The sequence below is a fragment of the Elephas maximus genome, chromosome 17, assembly GCF_024166365.1.
Source record: "Elephas maximus indicus isolate mEleMax1 chromosome 17, mEleMax1 primary haplotype, whole genome shotgun sequence".
In the NCBI taxonomy this organism is placed as follows: Eukaryota; Metazoa; Chordata; class Mammalia; order Proboscidea; family Elephantidae; genus Elephas; species Elephas maximus.
This window is the reverse complement of record NC_064835.1, coordinates 15,949,309-15,973,034: the sequence shown is the minus strand read 5'-3', so window position 1 is coordinate 15,973,034 and position 23,726 is coordinate 15,949,309. Positions and strand designations below refer to the sequence as shown.

Sequence of the window (23,726 nt, the reverse complement as noted above, 5' to 3'; positions counted from 1 at the left end):
TAACCTTTTGCACCACCCAGGGACCAACCTTACCTGGTTAAAGAAAATTACCTGGTTAGGAGACTGTAAATTGATTCCATGTAATAGATGAGGAAGTTAAGGCTTAAAGAGTCACTTGCTCAAATATATAGTAAGTGCTACCAACTGTTGTTCTAGAGTCAGGATTTTATCCATGATCGTCTGACTCCTAAACCAGTGTTTTGTTGTGGTTTTATTTTTCTCCCACAATATCCTGTTGTTCCCAAGAATGCTGCCCCTAAAGCTGAGGCAACCGAAAGCTCTTCCTCCAGATTTTGCATAGTCTTCTGTTTCTCGTCATTCACATCTCAACTAGAATGACAGCGCCTCAGAGAGACTTTCTGCAAGCACCTGGACACCCCATTCACACCGCCATTACTTACTGAATAAAGCGTTCAGTCTCCTTCACAGTGTTTATCAGTACCTGAAACTATTTTGTCATGTGTTTCTTATCTCCACCACATGATGAGTGGAATGGAAGATACGGACTCTGCATGTTTGTTTTCTGTTATGTCCTTAGCATTGAGAAGAGTATAATTCGTGCTCAATAAATAGCTGTTGGCCAACTGACCTGCTGTCTCAGCAACGACAATCCATTGACCCTCAGAATGGATAAAAAAAAAAAAAAAAAACCCGACCTATTGCTGTTGAAACGATTCAGACTCACAACGACCCCACAGGGCAGAGCAGAACTGCCCCGTGGGGTTTCCTACCTTGGAATCGACTCGATGCCAACGGGTAATTTTTATGGAAGCAGACTGCCACATCTCTCTCCTGAAGAGGGGCTGGTGGGTTCCGACTATGGGCCCTTCTGTTATCAGCTGAGCGCTTAACCACTGCACCACAAGGGCTCCTTTCAGAATGGATAACGGATTCTATTGAAGGCTTTATATTGTTTTGATGACTGTAGGTAATTGAATAACCTTTCTATATTCACGTTTGTAAGATTTCTTTCTACGAAATTACAAAGAAAGAGTAGAATAACATGTATAAAGCACGTATAGCTCTCTTCTCAACCCGTACTAAATTCCAACTTCATCAGTCTTCAAAATCATACTAGAAGCAAGATATAAAGGTAGCTCATTTTTCAAGACACGTTTTTCTTTAATGGTAGACCACGAATGGACCCAAACTCTAATGAGTTTCAGACACACAGATCCTTTTGACTACTGAACAAATCATGAATGAAGGAAGCACTGAATATTTACCAGAGAAGTTATTTGTTGACTGTGATACTTAGGTGCCCTCTAGTGTGTGTTGGTTTTCACATCGGTTTCTTGCTTCACACATCATAGGATTAAGATGGTACGTACTCACAAATTGCTTTTCTAGTGTATTTTAACGTAAAATCAATGGATCTATGAAAAATGGCAAAAAGATTGTGGCGCAGTTGAATATAAAATTCCTCGTAAGTCATGGTTCTACTCTGAACCATGATTTATAAGCAAAAAATGCAAAATTTTTTTGAGCAACCTGGATGGGGGGGATGTGAGGATGGGAGGATGAAGAGGTACAGTAGGGTAGGAAGTTGGAAGAGCTAACGCAAAATGTTGTGTGTTGTAAATGTTTTGCCCCTATTTTTTCATTGCTATTTTTCAATTTGATTTTTGTTTAAAAGGTAGTAAACAGGAATGGTTGAAAAATAAAAGACGTGGAGAGGGATAACATGAAAACTTGTGCTCCTATTCCTGTGTCCCTCCAACTCCCACAATTAACCACCTCTGTATCCTGCAACAGTTTTTTTATGCAAACCAAGCAAAGAGAAATATATGCTTTTATCCCCCCTGCCCCACACACTTTTTTACATTGTAAACACTGTTCTACAACTTGGATGTTTCTTCTAACAGTAAATCTTGATAAGCTGTCCATGCGGCATTTAATGTCCTCATTTACTTTTTAACAGCTGCGGTGTACTCTACTGCGTGGATGCGCCATACTTATTTAATTACTCCCTAAATGATTGACATTGGGGTGGTTTCCAATCTTTACTGTCACAAATAAGGCTGAAACAAATATGCATGTATAAACAAGGCTGAAATGAAAAAGCTTATACAGAGGTTATTTCCAAACTGTACACATATAATGAGGACAAATTCCTAGGAGTGGAATGTGTGGGGGCAAATAAAAACAATAATTGCTAACACTTATATAGTGCTCGCTGTGTGCCAGGCATGGATCTAAACTTTCTACATATACTAGCCCATTTATGTAATCTTCTTAATTATCCTAATGAGGAAGGTGCTATGATTATCCCCATTTCACAAATGCGGAAACCAGGGCACAAGGAGGTTAAGTAACTTGCCCAAGACTAGAAGGCTAGCAGGTGGCCGTGCCAATATTCAAACCCAACCAACCTGAATCCAGAGTCTATGCTGCTGACCATTATGTTTTTCTTTCTCAGGGAGTGCACAGCTATTAAGAGATTGTCCCCACAGGGGTTATACCCATTTATTCTCTCACCAGCTTGACTGTACTTTTTCCTCACAGGTTTATCAAACTTTTGGCTCTTAATAGCCTAAGTATAGGTCAAAAATGGAATGCCAATATAGTATTAGCTTGCATTTCTCTTTTGACTGAGAGTGGGTATCTCTTCATATGTTTAAGAGTCATATGTATTAACTTCTGTGATTTGCCTATTCATATCTTTTGTGAATTTTCCTATTAGGTTTTTAAAAATAGATTTCTAGGAACTGTTTATATATTAAAGATAATAGTGTTTTGTTTGTGATATGAATTATTTTTCCTAGTTCTTTATATCTGGGCTTTGCTTATGTTTTTTCCTGCAGAAGTTTTCTCGATAGCTATGCAGTCTAATTTATCAGTCTTCTGTAGATTCTGAAAGGGTATAACACAATTTTCCTATTTTTACAGTATTTTTTACAGGTTAGTTTTTAAAAAGTAATATTTTTTTAGAACAAAGAATGCAGCCACATTTATTTTTAGAGATCCCTCCCACTGTAAGCAAAAGAAAAGGCGAAAGGCACAGAAATTATGTATTTCAATAAGGATCAGGTAAGTCATTCTTAGACCATAATAAACCACCTTCCCATACGCAAGCCATATATAATTTCTTAACATAAGATGATTTAAGTGAATCTGCAGCCAGGGCTGGCAAATCACTGCTACAGCCTTCCTTGTATCTTAAAATAATGCACACAAAAAAGTTAATTGCTTTTTTTCTTAGAAATTTAACCAATTATGTAAAATTTAGAAGTAGAGTCAAAAGGGATAAAATTAAAGTATTAATAGTATAAACACCTAGACAGGCACGGTTAACATTTCGCAGCTGTCCCTTGATTTCTCTTCTATGCTGCTTTCTATGTTTGTATGTATTTCTTGTACAGAGTAGAATTATATTTTATGTTCTGTTTGGAAACCAGCCTTTTCACTTTACAATACATCATTAACATGTTTCTACGATGTTAACCATTGGGCAGTATTTAGTGGTGACATAGTATGTATGGGTTTCCTATGATTTTTTAAAATTTTATTGTGTTTCAGGTGAAAGTTTACAGTGCAAATTAGTTTCTCATTCAAAAACTTACACAAATTGTTTTGTGACCCTGGTTGCAATCCCCACAATGTGTCAGCACTCTCCCCTGTTCCCTCGTGTCCATTCATCCAAGTTTCCTGTCCCTTCCTGCCTTCTTGTCGTTGCTTTTGGGGAGGTGTTAGCCGTTTGGTGTCATACGCTCGATTGAACTAAGACTCATGATCCTCACATGTGTTACTGTTTACTTCATAGGCCTGTCCAATCTTTCACTGAAAGGCAGGCTTCAGGAGTGGCTTCAGTTCTGAGTCAGCAGGGTGTCCAGCAGCCATAGTCTTGGGGGTTCCTCTAGTCTCTGTCAGTGAGTTTGATCTTTTTTATGAATTTGAATTTTGTTCTATATTTTTCTCCTGCTCTGACTGGGACCCTGTATTGTGATCTCTGTCACAGCAGTTGGTAGTGGTAGCCACGCACCATCTAGTTTTTCTGGGCTCGGGCTGCTCTAGGCTGTGGTTCCTGTGGTCCATTAGTCCTCCGGACTAATATTTTCCTTGTGTCTGGTATTCTTCATTCTCTTCTGCTCTGAATGTGCTAGGACCAATAGTTGTGTCTTAGACGGCCACTCACAACCTTTTAAGACCCCAGATTATACTCACCAAAGTAGGATGTAGAACCATTTTATGAACTATTTTATGCCAATTGACCTAGATGTCCCCCAAGACCATAGTCCCCAGCCCTCAGCCCCAGTAACTTGGTCCCTTAAGGTGTTTACATGTGTCTAGGAAGCTTCTATGACTTTGCCTTTGTCAAGCTGTGCTGCCTTCCCCTATACTGTGTGTTGTCTTTCCCTTCACCAAAGTTAACTTGTCTACTATTTAGTTAGTGATTTCCTAGATCTTAAAAGAGCATAATGCTCACAGCAGGCATTTTATTTTTTACTGTGCCTGATGTGAAAGCTAATAATTCAGGTCAGTTTCTCATAGAAAAACTTATATAAACATTGTTATGTGATCCTAGTTGCTCTCCCTACAATGTGACAGCGCACTCCTCCTCTCTACCATGTATTTCCTATGTCCATTCAACCAGCTCCTGTCCCCTTCTGCCTTCTCATCTCGCCTCCAGACAGGAGCTGCCCATTTAGTTTCATGTGTCTACTTGAGCCAAGAAGCATACTCTTCACCAGTATCGTTTTATGTCTTATAGTCCAGACTAATCTTTGTTTGAAGAGTTGGCTTCAGGAATGGTTCTAGTTTTGGGCTAACAGAAAGTCCGAGGCCATGTCTTCTGGCATCCCTCCAGTCTCAGTCAGTCCATCAAGTCTGGTCTTTTTACTAGAATTTGAGTTCTGCACCCCACTTTTCTCCCACTCCATCAGGGACTCTCTGTTGTGTTCTCTGTCGGGGGGTCACTGGTGGTAGCTGGGGACCATCTAGTTCTTCTGGTCTCAGGGTGATGGAGTCTCTGGTTTATGTGGCCCTTTCTGTCTCTTGGGCTCATGTTTTTCTTGTGTCTTTGGTGTTCTCCATTCTCCTCTGCTCCAGCTGGGCTGGGACCAATTGAAGCATCTTAGATGGCTGCTTGCTAGCTTTCAAGACCCCAGAAGCCTCTCACCAAAGTGGGATGTAGAACATTTTCTTAATAAACCTTGTTATGCCAATCAACCTAGATGTCCCCTGAAGCCATGGTCCCCAAGCCCCCACACCTGCTACTCTCTCCCTCGAAGTGTTTGGTTGTATTCGGCAAGCTTCTTAGCTTTTGGTTTAGTCCAGCTGTCACAGCAGGAATTTTTTTTTTTTTTTACTAGTTAAGCTAAACTATTGTTTGGTTTTAAGAAGACTTCAGGGGATATTTTTCGTTTAAGGTTTAAAGATTATTTTAAGGCTAGTTTCAGGGGTTCGTCCAGACTCCATAGCTCCAGAAATTCTGAAGTCCATGAAAATTTGAGATTTTGTTCTACATTTTCCCCTTTTACATCAGGGTTCTTCTATAGATTTCTTTGATCAAAGTGTTCAGTAATGGTAGCTGGGTACCATCTAGTTCTGGTCTCATGGCAAAGGATGCAGTTGTTCATGAAGGCAATTAGCCACACATTCCATTTCCTCCTCTATTTCTGATTCTCCTTTTTTCTCTGTTTCTCCAGGTAAATAGAGACAAATTGTTGTAACTTGGATGGCCGCTTGCAAGTTTTTAAAATCCCAGGCACATGTAGTAATATTGGTGAAGGGAAAGGCAATACACTACATGGGAGGCATCAGCACAGCATGACAAAGGCAAAGACACTGAAAGGAACACAGAAACAAGGGGCAACTATGGCAATTACTATAACATAGACAATCCTGCAACAACAGTATTAACAAACAATAATTTACAAAAGAACACATAGGTAGATAGGTATGCTCAAGAAGCATGGGAGGGTGTAAGGGAGCATACCCACCTGCAGATGTAGGTTAGGTAGGTGGTAACCTCTACATACATATTTGTAGATGTTGCACGTATACTAATATAGACAACAGAACACACAAGGGGCACAATCATGGAAACTTCTTATGCACAATCAAACACCTCCTAGGACAAAGATACCAGACTTGAAGGCTATGGACCATAGACTTGGGGGACTTCTACATCAACTGGAATAACTTTAGTGCATAAAAACAATATTCTACATCCTATTTTGGTGAGTAGCATCTAGGCTCTTAAAAACTTACAAGTGGCCATCTAAGATACAACTAGTGGTCTCTTCCCATTCAGAGTAAAGGAGAATGAAGAAAACCAAAGGCTCAAGGGAATAATCAGTCCAAAAGACTAATGGACCACATGTACCACAGCCTACATGACCCCAAGACCAGAACTAGATGGTGCCTGGCTATCACTATTGACCTCTCTGGCTGGAATCACAACAGAGAATCTTGAAGAGAGTGGGAGAAAAATGTAGAACAAAAAATCAAATTCATAAAAATAAGACCAGCTTACTGGCCTAAAAGAGACTGTAGTAACCCCCAAGACTGTGGCCCTAAGACACACCTCTGACTTGGAACTGCAGCCATTCCCAGAACCACCTTCCAGTCAAGCAATAGATGAAGCAAACAAACAAAAAAACCAAACCCATTGCCATCAAGTTGATTCTGACTCATAGCAACCCTATAGGACAGAGCAGAACTGCCCATAGAGTTTCCAAGGAGCACCTGGTGGACTCAAACTGCTGACCTTTTGGTCGCTATGAGTTGGAATGGACTTCATGGCAACGGGTTAAGCATTAGACGGGCCTATAAAATAAACAGTAACACATGAAAAGAACGTGCTCTGTAGAACAAACAATTACATGAGACCAAGAGGTCAACATTTACCCAAAAGTAAAGATAAGAAGGTAGGAAGGGATAGGAAAACCAGACGAAAGGAAACAGGGAGCCCAGGGTGGAAATTGGGAGAGTGCTGCCCAGTGTGAGGATTGCAACCAATGTCATGGAACACTTTGTGTACAATTTGTTGAACGAGAAACTAATTTGCTCTGTAAACTTTCACCTAAAACAAAATAAAATATTAAAAAAAAAAAAGACCCTAGGCATTATGCAATGAAAAGGAGGTAGAACAGAAGTACTAAACACGATATTAAGCCAATTAACTGGGATGTCCCATCTCTCATTACTCTTCGTTTCCAGAGCTTGTTTTATTATTGTTGCCTATTTTCATATGAACTTGAATAATCAGCTTCTTAATTAAAAAAAGAAAAAACAAACTTGTTGACGGTTTTATTGAGATGTTGTAAACTTCTTAGATTTATTTTCAGATCTTCCAAAATATAACACACTACTTAAGACCCTGTCTGATTCAGCTTGGCACCGATGTTTGGAGCAAAATGCTGCATTAAAAAGATGGGTTTCCCTGGCTTTGTAATGCAGTTGACATTTATTTATTCACTCAACAATATTTCTCTAGTTATAAGACATATATCACCTCTTTCAAAGAAATTACGAAGGAAAAACAGATACTTCAAATATGTAAATCTTCCAGAGGGATGCTGCTCAATCCAAAACAGTAGCCTCCACTTGGGGTCTTGGTTTTGTGGGACATTCTAGTCAACTGGCCTAGTGTTGATTTTGGCACTTCTGTTCTGCCTCCTACTTCACTGTGTAATGCCTGGAGTCTTGGGACCTTTCGAACAGCCATCCAAGGTACAACATCGGTGTCTATTCACTGGGAGCACCAGAGGAAGAAGGAAGGTCAGGAATCAGTGGAGGAAATGGAATAATATATGTTCAGTTGCCCACATGAAGAACTGCCTTCTTTGCTGTGAGGCCAGGGGAACTGGATGGTGCCCAGCTACCAAGACTGAATATTTGGATCAAGGATTCTGTGGGAGAATTCTGATCAAAAGGGGGAAAATGCAGAACAGAACTTTGAGTTCTCATGGAATCCAGACTTTCTGGAGCCATTGAGGCCAGATGACCCCCTGAATCTGTTACCCTGAGGAAATATTTAAACCTTGAATGGAAACTATCCCTGGAAGTCATCTTTGAACCAAATAATAGTTTAGGCTAATTAGAAAAGAACATCTACATTAAGCATTATTACACTGTCATGGACTGAAGTATGTTCCCCCCAAAATGTGTGTATCAACTTGGTTAAGCCATGTGTGGCTGTCTTCCACTTTGTGATTGTAATTTTATATTGAAAGGATTAGGGTGGGATTGTAACACCACCTTTACTCAGGTTACCTCCTTGATCCAAGGTGAATGGAGTTTCTGTGGGGTGTGACCCACACCACCTTTTATCTCTCAAGAAATATAAGGAAAGGTAAGCAAGCAGAGAGATGGGGACCTCATATCACTAAGAATGCAGCACTGGGAGCAGAGCATGTCCTTTGGGCCTGAGGTCCCTGCGCCTGAGATGCTCCCAGACCAACGGAAGACTGATGACAAGGACCTTCCTCCAGAGCCGACAGAGCGAGAAAGCCTTCCCCTGGAGCCAGCACCCTGAATTTGGACTTGTAGCCTACTTGACTAGGAGGGAATAAATTTCTGTTTGTTAAAGCCATCCACTTGTGGTATTGCTGTTATGGCAGCACTAGATGACTAAGACATATACTCTTTTGAAGAATTATCTATATGCGATCAGGGTGAAAGCAGCAATGAGAAAGGATGGGGGAGAAGCTTGGGTAGGGTCAGTGAGTTTGTACTGATGATGAATAGTTTGGAGAAGGTTGTTGAGAAGGGTGGCACAACTTGAAGAATGTGGCCAATGTTACTGAGTTGTACATGTGGAAATTGTTGAAGTATACGTTTTGTTGTATATATTTTCACACACACACACACACAAATTAGTACTGACTTTCAAGTAACTGGAAATGTTTCCATGAAACTTTGGAAGAGGTTCTAAGAGCTAAATACCTGACATTTAATTTAGATAAGAATTAGAAGACTACATACCAGGAATTAAAAAAAAAAAAAATCAATCCAAAGGACTAACAGACCACAACTACCACAGCCTCCACCAGGCTGAGTCCAGCACAACTAGATGGTGCCCGGCTACCACCACTGAAGGCTCTGACAGGGATCACAATAGAGGGTCCTGGACAGAGCTGGAGAAGAATGTAGAACAAAATTCTAACTCACAAAAAGACCAGACTTACTGGCCTGACAGAGACTGGAGAAACCCTGAGAACATGGCCTCCGGAAACCCTTTTAGCTCAGTAATGAAGTAACTCGTGAAGTTTATTCTTCAGCCAAAGGTTAGACAGGCCCATAAACCTAAATGAGACTAAAGGGGCACACCAGCCCAGAGGGAAGGACTAGAAGGCAGGAGGGGACAAGAAAGCTGGCAATAGGGAACCCAAGGTCAAGACAGGGAGAGTGCTGACATGTCATGGGGCTGGTAGCCAATGTCACAAAACAATATGTACACTAATTGTTTAATGAGAAGCTAATTCTGTAAACCTTCATCGAAAGTACAATTAAAAAAAAAAATCAAGGTCCAAAACAATAGCTTCCCAACCTGTCACCCCACCTTCTCACCTTCTACGCCCAAACCAAAATAATAATCCTATCAGCCACTGAAAACATCAATTCTGTATGGGTATTGGGTTATATAGCTTTGGCTTTTAGGTTCTGATAAAACCCTTTATGTTCTTTACTCTAGTCCCTTGCTACTCAAAGTGTGGTCCGTGGACCAGCACCACTGGCATCACCTGGGAGATTTTTAGAATTCCAGACTCTTGAGTCTCACCACAAATTTACTGAACCAGAATCTGTATTTTAACAAGATCTTGAGGTAGTTCGTAAGCACTTAAAGTCTGAGAACCAAAAGATCAGTGGTGGACCCGAGAGCAGCAGAAGTATCACCTGGAACCTTGCAGAAAATTCACATCCTCGGGGCTCCCCCTATACCTACGAATCAGGAATTCTTGAGGTTAGGTTCAGAAATCTGTTTTAACAAGCCATTCTGATGATTCTGGTGTATACTATGTTTGAAAACCACTGCTCTAGATCAGTGATGGTCAATCTTGGCTAAACATTAGAATCACCTGAGAGCTCTGAAAATGCCGTGCTTGGACTGTAACTTAAATCAGAATTTCAGGGGCCGAGGAATCAGTATTTTTTAAATTCTCTGTGTGATTCCAATTTGAAGCTAAGGCTGAGAATCATTGCTCTGGTCTAGAACAATGGTTCTCAAACCTGAAGAGCTAAAAAAAAAAAATACTGATGGTCAGGACCTCTCTTAGTTAATTAGTGCTGCTATAACAGAAATACCACAAGTGGATGGCTTTAACAAAGAAAAATGTATTCTCTCACAGTCTAGTAGGCCAGAAGTCCAAATGCAGGGTGCCAGCTCCAGGGGAAGGCTTTCTTTATCTGTTGGCTCTGGAGGAAGGTCCTTGATCTAGGAGCTTCCCAGCATAGGGACCCTGGGTCCAAAGGACACACCCTGCTCCTGGCACTATTTTCTTGGTGGTGGAAGGTCCCCATGCTTCTCTGCTAGCTTCTCTCCTTTATATCTCAAAAGAGATTGGCTTAAAACACAACCGAATCTTGTAGATTGTGTCCTGCCTCATTAACATAACTGCCTTTAATCTCACTTTATTACCTCACAGAGGTAGGATTTACAACACATGGGAAAATCACATCAGATGACAAAATGGTGGGCAATCACACAAAACTAGGAACCATGGCCTAGCCAAGCTGACACACATTTTTGGGGAACACAATTCAATCCATAACAGGACCTCACCCAAAGATTTAATTGGTCTGGGTAGAGTTCAAGAATCACTTTTTGTTATTAGCTTCTTAGGTGACTCTAATATCCAGCCAGGATTGTGAAGTGCTGCTCTGGAAATGTCATTTCCCCTACATAAACTTCAAGTCATACAAAAGAGAATAAAGTTTGGAGGTGTCATGGATTAAATTATGTCCCCCCAAAAATGTGTGTATCAACTTGGTTAGGCCATGATTCCCAGTATTCTGTGGTTGTACTCCATTTTGTGATTGTAATTTTACGTTAAAGAGGATTAGGGTGGGATTGTAACACCCTTACCAGGTCACATCCCTAATTCAAGGTAAAGGGCACTTCCCTGGGGTGTGGCCTGCACCAACTTTTATCTCTCAAGAGATAAAAGGAAAGGGAAGCAAGCAGAGAGTTGGGGACCTCATACCACCAAGAAAGCAGCACCAGGAGCAGAGTGCATCCTTTGGACCTGAGGTTCCCGCGCTGAGGTGCTCCCAGACCAAGGGAAGACCGATGACAAGGACCATCCTTCAGAGCCAACAGAGACAGCCTTCCCCTGGAGCTGGCACCCTGTATTCGGACTTCTAGCCTACTGGAATGTGAGAGAATAAACTTTGTTAAAGCCACCCACTTCTGGTATTTCTGTTATAGCAGCACTATATGACTACGACAGGAGGTAATAGAAAAGATTTATTTTTCACTTCCGTTATGTTTATTGAGCTCTTGCAGTATATTAGACTAGTTACTGTGAAGATTAATAACAAGTACAAACCATAGTTCCTGCTCATAGGGAACACGTTATCTGTATTGGCAGAAAAGACCTGCACGTGTTTCATATATAGATGATACAAAAAGAACGTTTATCAGTCTATGCTACTGACATATCATTATGTCACTGATAAGTCAAACTAACTCCTAAAAGAATAGAAGAGGAAGGAAATGTATGCTGGAAGAAACAATTTTAAATACAATTAGCAATCAGCCCTGAGGCATCTGAATGTGCAGGGAGTGGTAGGAAAGTTCAGTGGCCATTTCCAAGAATAATTCAAGAGCTTAAACACTGAGCAAACCTAGAATTTTTAAAAATTTCCTCTGTGGGTGGCATAATTAAAATTTTGCTATGGAGTCACTGACAATCTACTCATTTCAATATTGTTTAATAAATCAAGCTATTACTACCAAGAAATATTAGCAGCAATTAATAAATCCATAAAAAATTATAATAAATTTTCAAAATTTTTTCCCCTTTTATTATTGGACATAAACCGTTTTTTTTTTTTTTTGGATCTCACTATTTGCCCCTCCTCTTAGATTGGCTTCTTTTAAGAACACATGTAAAATGTAATGAAAAATATGAGAGAAACTACTAGCTATAAACATTTTCTACAGATGCTGGACTGTTGGATTTATTCATATTTTTAAATGAGCAATCAAGCAAAATTCAAAACGTCACAAGTTTTATGGAACAAAAAAGCATATTAACATCTGAATTGGGCCAATAACCTTGAAAACTCTGAATTCAGCTATGTTTCTGTTTTGGTAATTCAACTAAATATACCACACCCATTCCTTTGTTTTGTTGTTAGTTACGCAGGCAAAGATGCGACATAATCCTTTAACACTATAAAGGGATTTTCTGAATCACGGAGAATCATGAATGTTCAGCCACCTCATCCATCTCCTTCCATCAGAAGACACTTAGAGGTTAGAGCACTTTAAATGACACCAAGCTGGATTTGGAATAGGTCTGTGAGCATTCATATTTACTACAACAACCTCTCTTTTGTATCTGAAGATGACCCCACATTAGTGGGTGATGAACTTCAAGCTGCTTCCCAGTAGGGTGATGGATTGTACTAACCCAGCCACACTCTTTGCTTGTGTCCATGGATTGGTATGATCTTTATTTAAGTCCATGAAATAGAGCTAAGTTTACTGGCTCCAAAAGATTTTGGATCCATCATCTGGGATAGAAGTTACCCTCAAAACGATTGGATAAAGAGGAGAAGGCATTAGTATACAGAGAAATACTAAGGTTTAGTCATACAACATCATTTGCATCAGACAATAAAGGAAAAACAAAACCCCCTGCTGTTGAGTCCATTCCAACTCCTAGCGACCCTATAAGACAGAGTAGAACTGCCCCCTAGAGTTTCCAAGGAGCACCTGGTGGATTTGAACTGCTGACCTTTTGCTTAGCAACTGTAGCACTTAACCACTATACCACCAGGGTTTCCACAATAAAGGATAGGTAGTGATTATTAATGGGTATTGGGAGGGTAATAGAATTGCCTGGAGAACTTTAAAAAAGACACCATATTATACCCTACTCCTCCCACTCCCAACAGAATTCTGAGGTTCTCATCTCACAACAGGAGTTGAGAATCACTTCTGTGTGTGAGTTGCTATTATTGATATGAGTGTCATGTCACCTCCAATGTGTTGAAAAACCCACTGCCGTCGAGTTGATTCCGACTCATAGTGACCCTATAGGACAGACTAGAACTGCCCCATAGAGTTTCCAAGGAGCACCTGGAAGATTCGAACTGCCAGCCTCTTGGTAACAGCTGTAGCACTTAACCACTACGCCACCAGGGTTTTCCCCATGTGTGGGGGCATTAAAAAAGGTTGAGAACCAGCACTATATTGGAAACAAAGGCAATAAACACAGAGAATCAAAGGCTCAATCCTGTATTTTCTGTATTGGAATACATAGTTTTAAAAAATTCTATACTTCCTTGAATGGAGGAATTTTGGATATAATAGCTGAATTACAATAATTACAGCATTTATGCCACTGATGGCTTTTATTTTGCTCTTAAGAATTCATGGAATAATTCCACTTACTCCACAAAGAGGACAATGTGTAGTGTATCTCATGGAGGCATTTGTTTTACTCAGCCAGGTGGTTATGATGACATCATCCTCCCAAGGGAAGTGATACCCAATCATTTCAGACAAACACAAATTCCAGTTTAGGGGTTCAGAAGAGATCTTTAAGTAGCAGCTACATACCTGTTCTAGGTGAGTTTCCCCCCTTTTTTTGTTATGAAGTTGAAGATAAGAGTCCGTTTTAGGAGTTGGTAATCCTAAAGTCAGCTTATTTTTTTCCACAAAATATTGTTTGGGCTTCCTTTGCCGAGGGCCACGTGATGCCGGCAGGAAAACCTCATTATGTGAACTTGAACTCTTCAAGTACTGAGAAAGGCTGCTCGACTTCTCCTCCTGGTCACTATCGCTCGGCTCGGAAAACGATTGGCCTAGAAGGGCATGACGTTCATAGTTTGAGCTTAAAAATTCACTACCAAGTAAGGAGGCTTCGCTCTGTGGGCTCTTCTTGTGTTCATCGTTTCCGCCTGAGGGCTCCACTGAGGTCTCCTTGGAAGGGTAGAGTGGATCCAAAGTCAAATTTTCTGAAGAGCTGGTTAGAGACTCCGGCAATGCTTCCATGGTCAACAACTGCCCTTCCTCTTTCTTATTTTTCCAGTTTGGGTCATATCGGAGGTCGGAATATTTATCCTCTACTGGTTGTTGGCTGCCCAAAGCAGAAAAGAAATGTTAAGTCCTTAATTAGAATAAATTCATTCATTATATTCAGTTTGATCATTTTATTTGAAATCAATCTCAATCTTTATCCTATAATTTTCCTTTTATTATCTGTGTGTTAGGAGTTCCTAGGTAATGCAAAGGTTAATATGCCTGGCTGCTAACCAGTTCAGGTTCACCAGAGGTGCCCTGAAAGAAAGGCCTGGCAATATACTTCTGAAAAATCAGCCACTGAAAACTGTGTGAAGCACAGTTTTACTCTTACACATCTGGGGTCTCCATGAACTGGGTCGACTTAAGGGCAACTGGCTGGTTTATCTCTGTGTTAAAGACATATCCTAGGCTTAAATTAAGCCTACATACTACACATGAGTGCAAAGAAGTTTTACTTATCCAAGTTCCTTAAAATATGGAATAAAAAGTTAATTTCTAACTGCCAGAAGACAACTGAAAGACAAACTTCTATAATGTTAAACCAGGGAATCACTGTGGTTTGAGGAATGCCATTAGTTATGCACACCAACAACAGTTAAGTATTTCAGCTGGAGAAGATTAAATCGGATCCCCCCCACCCCCCAACCTGGTAATATACACACTTTGGCTACTTATATTGGAAGGGAAATACGGGTAGGTGAGATTATCACCTAGACAACATTTGCCTCCATTTGCTCCTTTTGGGAGGAAAGCAAGATCTTATCCCAACTGAATACCTACATAGGTTCATCCTTTTCTAAGATTTTACTTCCCACTACCTCTGTCTTTGGAAACTCTAGTGGCATAGTGGTTAAGTGCTACGGCTGCAAACCAAAAGGTTGGCAGTTCGAATCCACCAGGCACTCCTTGGAAACTCTATGGGGCAGTTCTACTTCATCCTATAGGGTAGCTATGAGTTGGAATTGACTCCACAGCAATGCGTTTGGTGTTTTGGTTGGTCTTTGTAGATTTATCAAATGTACTGCAGAAATATCCCCGAGGCTTAGAATCAGACCCTGGCTCACTGAAAGCCTCTTGGTTCCTATTCTCTTGCTTGTCACATTTATGCACACAAGCTCAGGAGACAAGTTAGCAGGCAGCTTATGCTCTGGGACAGCCCAATCTGACCAAATGGCTAAGTATATGGTCTTGCCCGAGGGAAGCGAACTAGTACATGATCTATGTATGACTCCAAATAAAGTCTTCCCTTTTCCCCAAGACAATCTCAATTTGTAAAGTACCCCCTAGCCTTAACCAAAAAGAAAAAAAAGCTGGTAATATGGCATATTTAATGGCCTCTTTGATCTTCAAAAGCTAAATGGGAGAGATTTTCCTTCCTTGAGTACAGTAGATGCAATCCTCTAATCAAAAAGAAAATGTAAATCACCTAGGCTTTTTATGCTATTTGATATTCCCGTTTACAGAGGATATAATTGTATGCTGGGTAAACAAACTAATGGTCCCCCTGATGCTAATTTATTCTTCTTCCTGTGGACCTAGGCTTCTTTGATTTGATGGAAAGCAAAAAGTAGAGCAAAAAGCCAGAACTCCCGTGTCTTGCTAAATTGTCATTTTGAGTTTGTTAGTTCCCATATTAAGATGGAAAACTTCTTGAAATAGGCTGCTCTTCCTTTTCTACCAAGAGAATAAAATGATATTCTCCTCCAGCGAACTGCCTGGATGGTGACGGTCCACATTCGTCAGGATATCTCACCTCCCCCTAAACCCTGTAGAGCTGGCCCTGCCTCTGGGCAATGGCCCATCATATGAACTCAGTATTTCTTAATTTCAAAGATTACCTGTGTTCAGGCAAATGTCTTCAGCAGAACCTAAAAAAATACTCGGGTTTTGAAACTTGTTTCACTTGGCTCTAAAGAGTCATTGGTCCTTGCACATGGGCACAACCTGGACTTGAAACTGGACAGATCCGGACTCAAGTTCTGTGTCCATCACTACCTGCCCTTGCATCAGCTGGCCAATCGTTTCATCTCTGAGCCAGTTTCTGTCATCTGTAAATGGGAATAAATTATATTTGTTTTGTTTATTTCTCAGGACTGCTTAAGGATTCAAATGTGACCAGGTATCTTAAAGTGTTCTGCATTTATGCCTATTTGACTTTTCACTATGGTAATCTTGTCTCCTCATCTAGACTCTCAGGCCCTGGGCAGCAGGGACTGCGGGTTATCCTTCCTTCCCCATCCCTGGCCTAGCACTGTGGACTGTGCTCTGGACATAAGGATAATAAATGCTTTCTTGAATAAATAACTGAGCCTTTAAAAATACTTTAGTCAACACAAATGTAGCATTAGATGTCTATTTTAAAACACCAGTGGTAGTCAATTAGAACATAAACATGCAGAAGCTTCACGCATCGGACCAAATTAGCGAATGACTTTAGCTTATCTTGTTCTGAGTTAAACATAAGGTTCAACAGTGGTTGTTTAGGTGGGGGAAGAAAAGATTAAGGGGTATCTCAATGATTATGTTCAAGTAAATAAAGATTTTTGAATGAAGATTCAGTTTTCCTATATCCACGATATACTGAAAAGAAAAAAATGAATTTAACTTTCCTCATCCATTTGTTCACTTCTGTTTTGACAAAATTTAACTTTCCTCATTCATCTGCTGACTCATTGATTCAATGGATATTTATTGAGCACTTACTAAGCGGGGCGGGGGTGTAGTGATGAACAACTCGGAGGCTGACTCAGCCTCATGGAGGATACAGACAAGGAAATAAGCAATTCATGATACAAAGTGATGAGTGCCTTGATGAAGGGCACCGTGCCTTCGGGACTCAAAGGAGTGACATCTAACCCCGTCATGGGAGACTGGGGAAAGCTTTCTGGAGGAAGTGATGGCTTAGTTGAGACCTTTGGCGAAGAAGGGCAGGCGTGTGAGCCAGGCAGGGGAAGAGCATGTAAAAAGGACGTGAAAAGAGAACGTAACACTTTCAAAGAACAAATTCGGATAGCTGGTTGGAGGAGGAAAGATGGAAGAATACAGCTCAGGATTAAGCAGAGGTGACATCTTGAAGGGCTTTGCAAACTATACGAAGGAGTGTGGGCTTAACTAAACTTGAGGGTTTGGACATTTTGCAAAAAATAGACAGCAAAGATTTTAGTAAGACATAAATACTTCTAGATAGCCAAAGTGATGGCGTTTTGGAAAGGACTACCTTCAGAAGGCTCTAAAGTCTTTTTTGGAACGCTTTAGAACAGGTAGTCCTCTACTTTAGAGCATTGTTTAGAGCAGAGGCTGGCAACCTTTCACAGGTGACATAGCACATTGGTGATTACTCTTCTACTACATAGTCGGGGGAGGGATGTGCAGTGGTGGCTTTGGGGACAGTACATATTATTGTATGCTGATCTAGGGGATGCTAATAGTGACTCCCTAGTTTTTTCCTGAGAACAGTCTGTAAGAGAGGTACTATTATTACCCTCACTTAACAGATGAGGAACCTGAAGCTAAAGAACTTATGTAACTTGCCCGAGGTCACAGAGTTAAGAAGTGGTGGAGTCAGGCTATGGACCGTGGAAGTTGAGCTCTGGGTCCTGGCTCTGTCAGTCAGGTTGCACTGCATCTTGCAACTATTCCTATAGGTGGTAGTGAAACAAGCATTTTTGCAATGTCTGCCTTATATGAGTAAGTCGGTCCAGCCTGCCAGCTAGTCACCAAATCTTGCCTGTGTTCAGGCAGAATACTAGGCATATGAAGATATGTCGTCGTTAGTTGCTATCAAGTCCGGCCCCCTGACTCATGTCAACCCCAAGCATAAAAGAGCTGCCTGGTCCTACACCATCCCCAGGATTGCAGATCAAACTGTAGTGAGCCACAGGCTTTTCACTGGCTGATTTTTAGAAGCAGGTCTCCAGGCCTTTCTTTCCAATCCATCTTAGTCTAGTAGCTCTGCTGAAACCTGTTTAGCACTATAGCAACACACAAACTTCCACTGACATACAGGCGATGGCTGCATATGACATACATTGGCCAGGTATCAAACCTGGGTCTCCTGAGTGGAAGGCGACAATTCTGCCACCGAACCACCAATGCCCCACTAAATATACAGTGGTATACAAAACAGAAGCAGCCTCTGTCCTGATGGGACTTACCTTCTAGTGAGGAAGACAGGCTTTATGCATCAACTGTAAGTAATTAAGTAAACAGTTAGTGTATATAAAGTGCTGCAAAGAAAACAGGCTTACGTGAAAAAAAAAAAAAAGGCTGTTATGGGCATTTAAAATAGGAAGACATAACCCAGTTTATCTCTGAAAATGTTACCCAGTTATTTCCAGATTCAACTGCTAGGTGATATCTCACAGTCAATTCCAACTCTACTGTTCTATGATCCTGTGATAAACTCACAAAAGAATAAAAGTGTAACACCCACTATTTTTTTTTTTTTTTAGGTAGTCTTTAATAATTAAAGGATATGGATCCCCTGGTTTTCATCTCTGATGGACTCCCTGGCTTCCATCACTGAAGTTATACTAAGATTCAGCGGAAAGCTGGTGGCACTCAGATGGTCCTCGTCTTTGACCAGCACCAGCTTATAATGACATAAAGCCCACAGTGGTGACTATAGGCCTTCCTCAGTCCTATGTCATATCTGGGGTGTTTTGCTTCTCTGAATGATGATAGGGAATATTTTTGGTTTGTGGTATAGCAGTGTGTCTCAGGACAAAGGCCCTAGAATCACACTGCCTGCACGCAATTCCCAGTGCCCTAGTTACCATGTAAGTGTGGGCAAGTTATTTACTTTGTCTGTGCCTCAGCTTCCTCATCAGGAAAATGGGGATAATAATAGTGCCTACCTCATAAGTTGTTGAGAGGACTAAGTGAACTAACACGTAAAGTGTCCATGTTGGCTGTAAAAACCTGTACCAGTGAGCTCAGTCCCTGCTCGAGGCTTGCTGTGTGTTACACTCAGTAGCCATGGCATAAAACTGTTGTTGCAAATTTGTCCTTTCTGCTGTTGGATCTCAAGAGGTTCGTCTCTCCCCGGGGCTTAAGTTATTTTCAGGGCACGAAGTTGTCTTGTGATGTACTAAGTGGTACCCTGGTGGCCTGAAAGAATTAATACCCAACTTTAAAAATCCAGTTTCTTATCACGAAGAGACTTAGGCACTGTGGAGAATCTATTTAAAATGTAATTTAGGAAATGGGATTAAGAAATGCCGGGGTTTTCACATGATGAAATATTTTAACAACTGCTGAAAGATGAAAAGGAAGGTAAAACTGAGAGAATTAAATTATTATAGGACTTTGGAAAAAGCTGCAATCTCTAGCCTTAACAAATTTCCTTTCTTAAATGGAGGTAAAAGCAGTATCGCTCACTGCAGAAAAAGACTGGTGTTTTCAGCAGAACCTACAAAATACTCGGGTTTTGAAACAAATCAACACAATAAATGGTTTTGGCTGAGAAAACTGTTTTTGAGCCAACTCTTTGAAGAGAAATTCTAAGAGTATACATATACCGGATCAGAATCCAAAAGTGTGGTTCCTACGAGAACTTTAATCACACTGCATCATTTATTCCTGCTGAGTTGCATAAACTACCTTAAAACACTCCCTTCCTCCCCTTTCTGGATGGAAAGCATCTGTTGAAACAAATAGTGGTGAGGTTTTGCAATATCACAAGCATGGAAAGCTGTAATACTTCACAGAAACAAATCTAATGGTTGAAACAGAACATGATACTAAAGAAACCCATTGTACCGGGCTTGTGTGCAAAGAAGCTCAATTGTGTTTTGTGGTCCAGGTCACCACATTGGAACAAAATGAGTGTGAAGTGGCCCTTCATCAGCCATCATCTGCACACAAAGCATGCACCTCTTTTCCTCCCCATTTGATGGAGAGGTTACACAGACAATGAGTACACAACTCTTTTGTTACTGTTCAGACAACAGATGCCGACTGGCCTCTTCAGATGCCTTGGTCAGAAATGGAGGCCGAGAGGAAGGGGGAGGAGGGCAGTCTCGCGTGCATACACCAGGATATTTGCTGGCTTTAATGGACCGTATTTGAGTACTTACTCTGCTAACTTCAAACAAAATAAAATCAAATCTCCATTTAATGAAGAGCTTCATAGTCAGCACAGCATTCAATCAAAAAATTACTAAGATTAGAGCGTGTTTCTAGTACAATTAACATGCTTTGCAGTGACAATAAAATATTCAATAACTGGCCATTTTGCCTGTTGAGGGGGTGAATAAAAGCATTGCTGTTAATTATTTAGCTGTTATTTATTTGCCGCTTTATTTTAAGTAGGCAGTTAAATTGAAACTGCACATGTTATTATTGATTTAGGTTTAATTTAATCCTGTTTAACAGACAATTATTCCCAATTTGTATGCCACTAAATCTTTTATGCATATGAACAGCAAATTCAATTTTTCTTTAAGTGTAAAGTTTTTCATGCTTCCTCAAGGAACTATAAAATTGACAATTGTTTCCAAGGATTTCTGAAGCCTATGCTCGTTTTAATCCTCTTATCGATGGCTTTTAAGTAAATAAAATGAAATAAATCCAAAAGATTAAAAAAATCACTTTGGCAAGAATGAAATAAAATGGTCCCACAAATACACTGAAATTGCCTCCCGGAGGTTATTTGCAGTCCAGAAAATGTCATGTGCTGCACTTTATTTTTCTAAAAAAACAAAATAAACATTTTAATAGGAAAAGGTGGTTTAACAAACTCAAGGCCAAAGACTGTCTACAGACGCACAGTGAAGTGAAGGGCTGGATTGTTTTCTAGTGAATTTTATTGACAGCAATTATATAATGTAGATAATTCTAACCAAAGGCCCTTCTTGCGCTCCAACAAAAGATCTGTGGATGAAAAATAACCAGATATTTGCCTTGAGTTCTTACTAGTCCCAGTCTTGATCCAAGGACAATCTGTGACTTAAATGAATACAAATTACCTAAGGAGGGAATGTTAGTAATTGCAACATAAAATTCTAATACCTCGCTTCTATTAAGGTTATGTTACATGAAACAAAGGCTGCATCTTCACAGGGAAATGCTGTGTGGTGCAATATTTACAAAAACAACTCCTCTTATTCAGTGAGACCTTACAAGGCTAATGACCGACTTTTTTCACAGAAGGCTAGGATGTTCTGTTCATTCTCCATAAATACTGCCTAGAGGAAGAGACTGCTCTGTTGTAATTTATAATGCTTGCATTAACAGCATTCGAATTGCAAGGTAGCTGTGATGTCATCAAAAAAGCAATGGACAGGTCTTGAGATTTTGCCATTGACCAACTGTGTGAATTTGTGCCAGTCTCTTAATGGGTCTAGGGCTTGCGATTTCCCCTTTGTACACTAAGGGGAATAGGCTGACCCCTTCAGAAACCTAACACTAAGAGATCTCTAACAATCCATTCTTTTTCTAGTTGAACTGAGTATATTGTGCAAAACTCAGTAATGTATATAAATGTTGGGAAAATAATTTATTTTAAATTCACTACATTAAAAAACTATAGTCACCAAAAGTTTTCTATACTTACAGACTTGTCAGGGAGTGGAAATAAATAGGCACAGTAAAGGTCATGTATTAAGCTATACTCCTTTAGTAACTTGGTTACAATCTTCTTAATTCTCTTGATAAACTCACAGTATTGTAGGTGATATATATTTAAATTATACTTTGTAAGGCTTCAAACCCATTGTTTATTTACTTATTTTAATACGCTAATGCATTCCAGTTTTGAAATTAGCTGGAAAGGAACTAGTGGTCATCTCTAGCCAATACAAGCCAGAAGTCACTGTCACTTTAGCATTTCTGGCGGGGACTCTGCCTTTAATAGGCACGATTCATGCCCCCACACACTTTGTACTGTTCTGATGGCACCATGCCTGCTCCCAAGAGTACATCAGGGTGAAAGCAAAGCACAGGGTGTGAGTAAATGAATGAACAGAAAACAAATGACTAATACTGACACAAAAAGTCACTTCTTTCATATAACTATTTCTGGGTGATCAGAAATAAATAACTAAATCGCTAGCAGCTATCCCTAAAACACTGTATGAAACCTGGAGAACAAGGTATGTAATATGTCTGAGGAGATTGGCCAACCAATCACCTTAAATGGAACATCTGTCTAATAAACACAATGGAAATCAACGTGGATGAATGTTACTAGAAACTGTTGTCGTCGTTAGGTGCCATCGAGTCGGTTCCAACTCGTAGTGACCCTATGCACAACAGAACAAAACACTGCCCAGTCCTGCGCCAGCCTCACAATCATTGTTATGCTTGAGCTTACTGTTGCAGCCACTGGGTTAATCCACTTCTTTTAGGGTCTTCCTCTTTTCTGCTGACCCTGTACTTTGCCAAGCATGACATCCTTCTCCAGAGACGGATCCCTCCTGACAACACATCCAAAGTATGCAGTCTCGCCATCCTTCCTTCCAAGGAGCATTCTGGGTGTACTTCTTCCAAGACAGATTTGTTGGTTCTGTCAGTTTGCCGTACTGTGGGGGCTTGCGTGTTGCTGTGATGCTGAAAGCTATGCCACCAATATTCAGATACCAGCAGGGTCACCCATGGAGGGCAGGTTTCAGCTGAGCTTCCAGACTAACACAGACTAGGAAGAAGGACTCAGCAGTTTACTTCTGAGAGCAATAGCCAGTGAAAACCTTACTAGAAACTAGAAGGAATGAAAGTCAACTGCTGGAAGCTCCCAGAATGTTAATAATTCTATTAGAACTAGCCTCAAATGTCTTCTTTACTCTCCTGAGGACACAGTATCCTTTGAAAAATGTTTATTACTTTACTACAGTTTATAATTTTACATAACTATTTACTCTGGCTCAGTTCAGTCCATCTTGAAATTGTTATATCTTTACTTCAACTAGATAGTAAAATTAAATCCCTTATCGGATTAGTCCTTGGTCACATACTTAGAATCTGAAGTGCAGGCTTTGGAGTTGGGAGAGAATTCAGCTCCATCCTTGTTCCGTCACTTAGTAACTAACCGTATGCCCTGACACAAGTCTCAGAGCCTCTGTTCCTTATCTGCAAAATGGGGATAATGATGCTCAACTAGGAGACTCTTGGAAGGATGAATGAGATCCTACACAGAAAGCAAATAGTTCTACAAATGGTAGCTAATTATATTTAAGTATTCTGGTAAACAAGACCTTATTAAACACATACACTATGTACTGTAGTACTGCTTTCTGATTTTTAAATTTAATGTACAGGGTTTCAGCAGACTCCTGGACTGAAGAGGTTATTTCTAATGCTCTAGGAATTACATTGATCTCTTTCTTCGTGAGTGCCGAGTGTCGTAAGGGTAGTTCTGGAGTGGGTTTAAGGATTATCACATGAAGATTCTCTCTCCACTCTGAATTCATTCACTACAGTCAATGCTGCTCCAATTTCCATTAAGTAAAAGGTTTTCTCTAATCCATATACATTGAACTGTGGTTTGACTATGGTGAGATACAAGGGAGTAATTGCTTTGAGAAGG

The 23,726-nt window shown here is 40.3% G+C and overlaps 1 protein-coding gene across 3 annotated transcripts in view; it reads right to left on the bottom strand.

Moving 5' to 3' along the window:
- The window catches only part of JHY (junctional cadherin complex regulator), an 81,566-nt gene that overhangs the window by 47,671 nt on the left and 10,169 nt on the right, over positions 1–23,726 (bottom strand). For all 3 annotated transcript variants that reach the window (XM_049857296.1, XM_049857295.1, XM_049857297.1), the window contains exon 3: positions 13,739–14,258. In XM_049857296.1, coding sequence (XP_049713253.1) covers positions 13,739–14,258 — 520 coding nt within the window. The remainder of the gene's footprint in view (positions 1–13,738; positions 14,259–23,726) is intronic.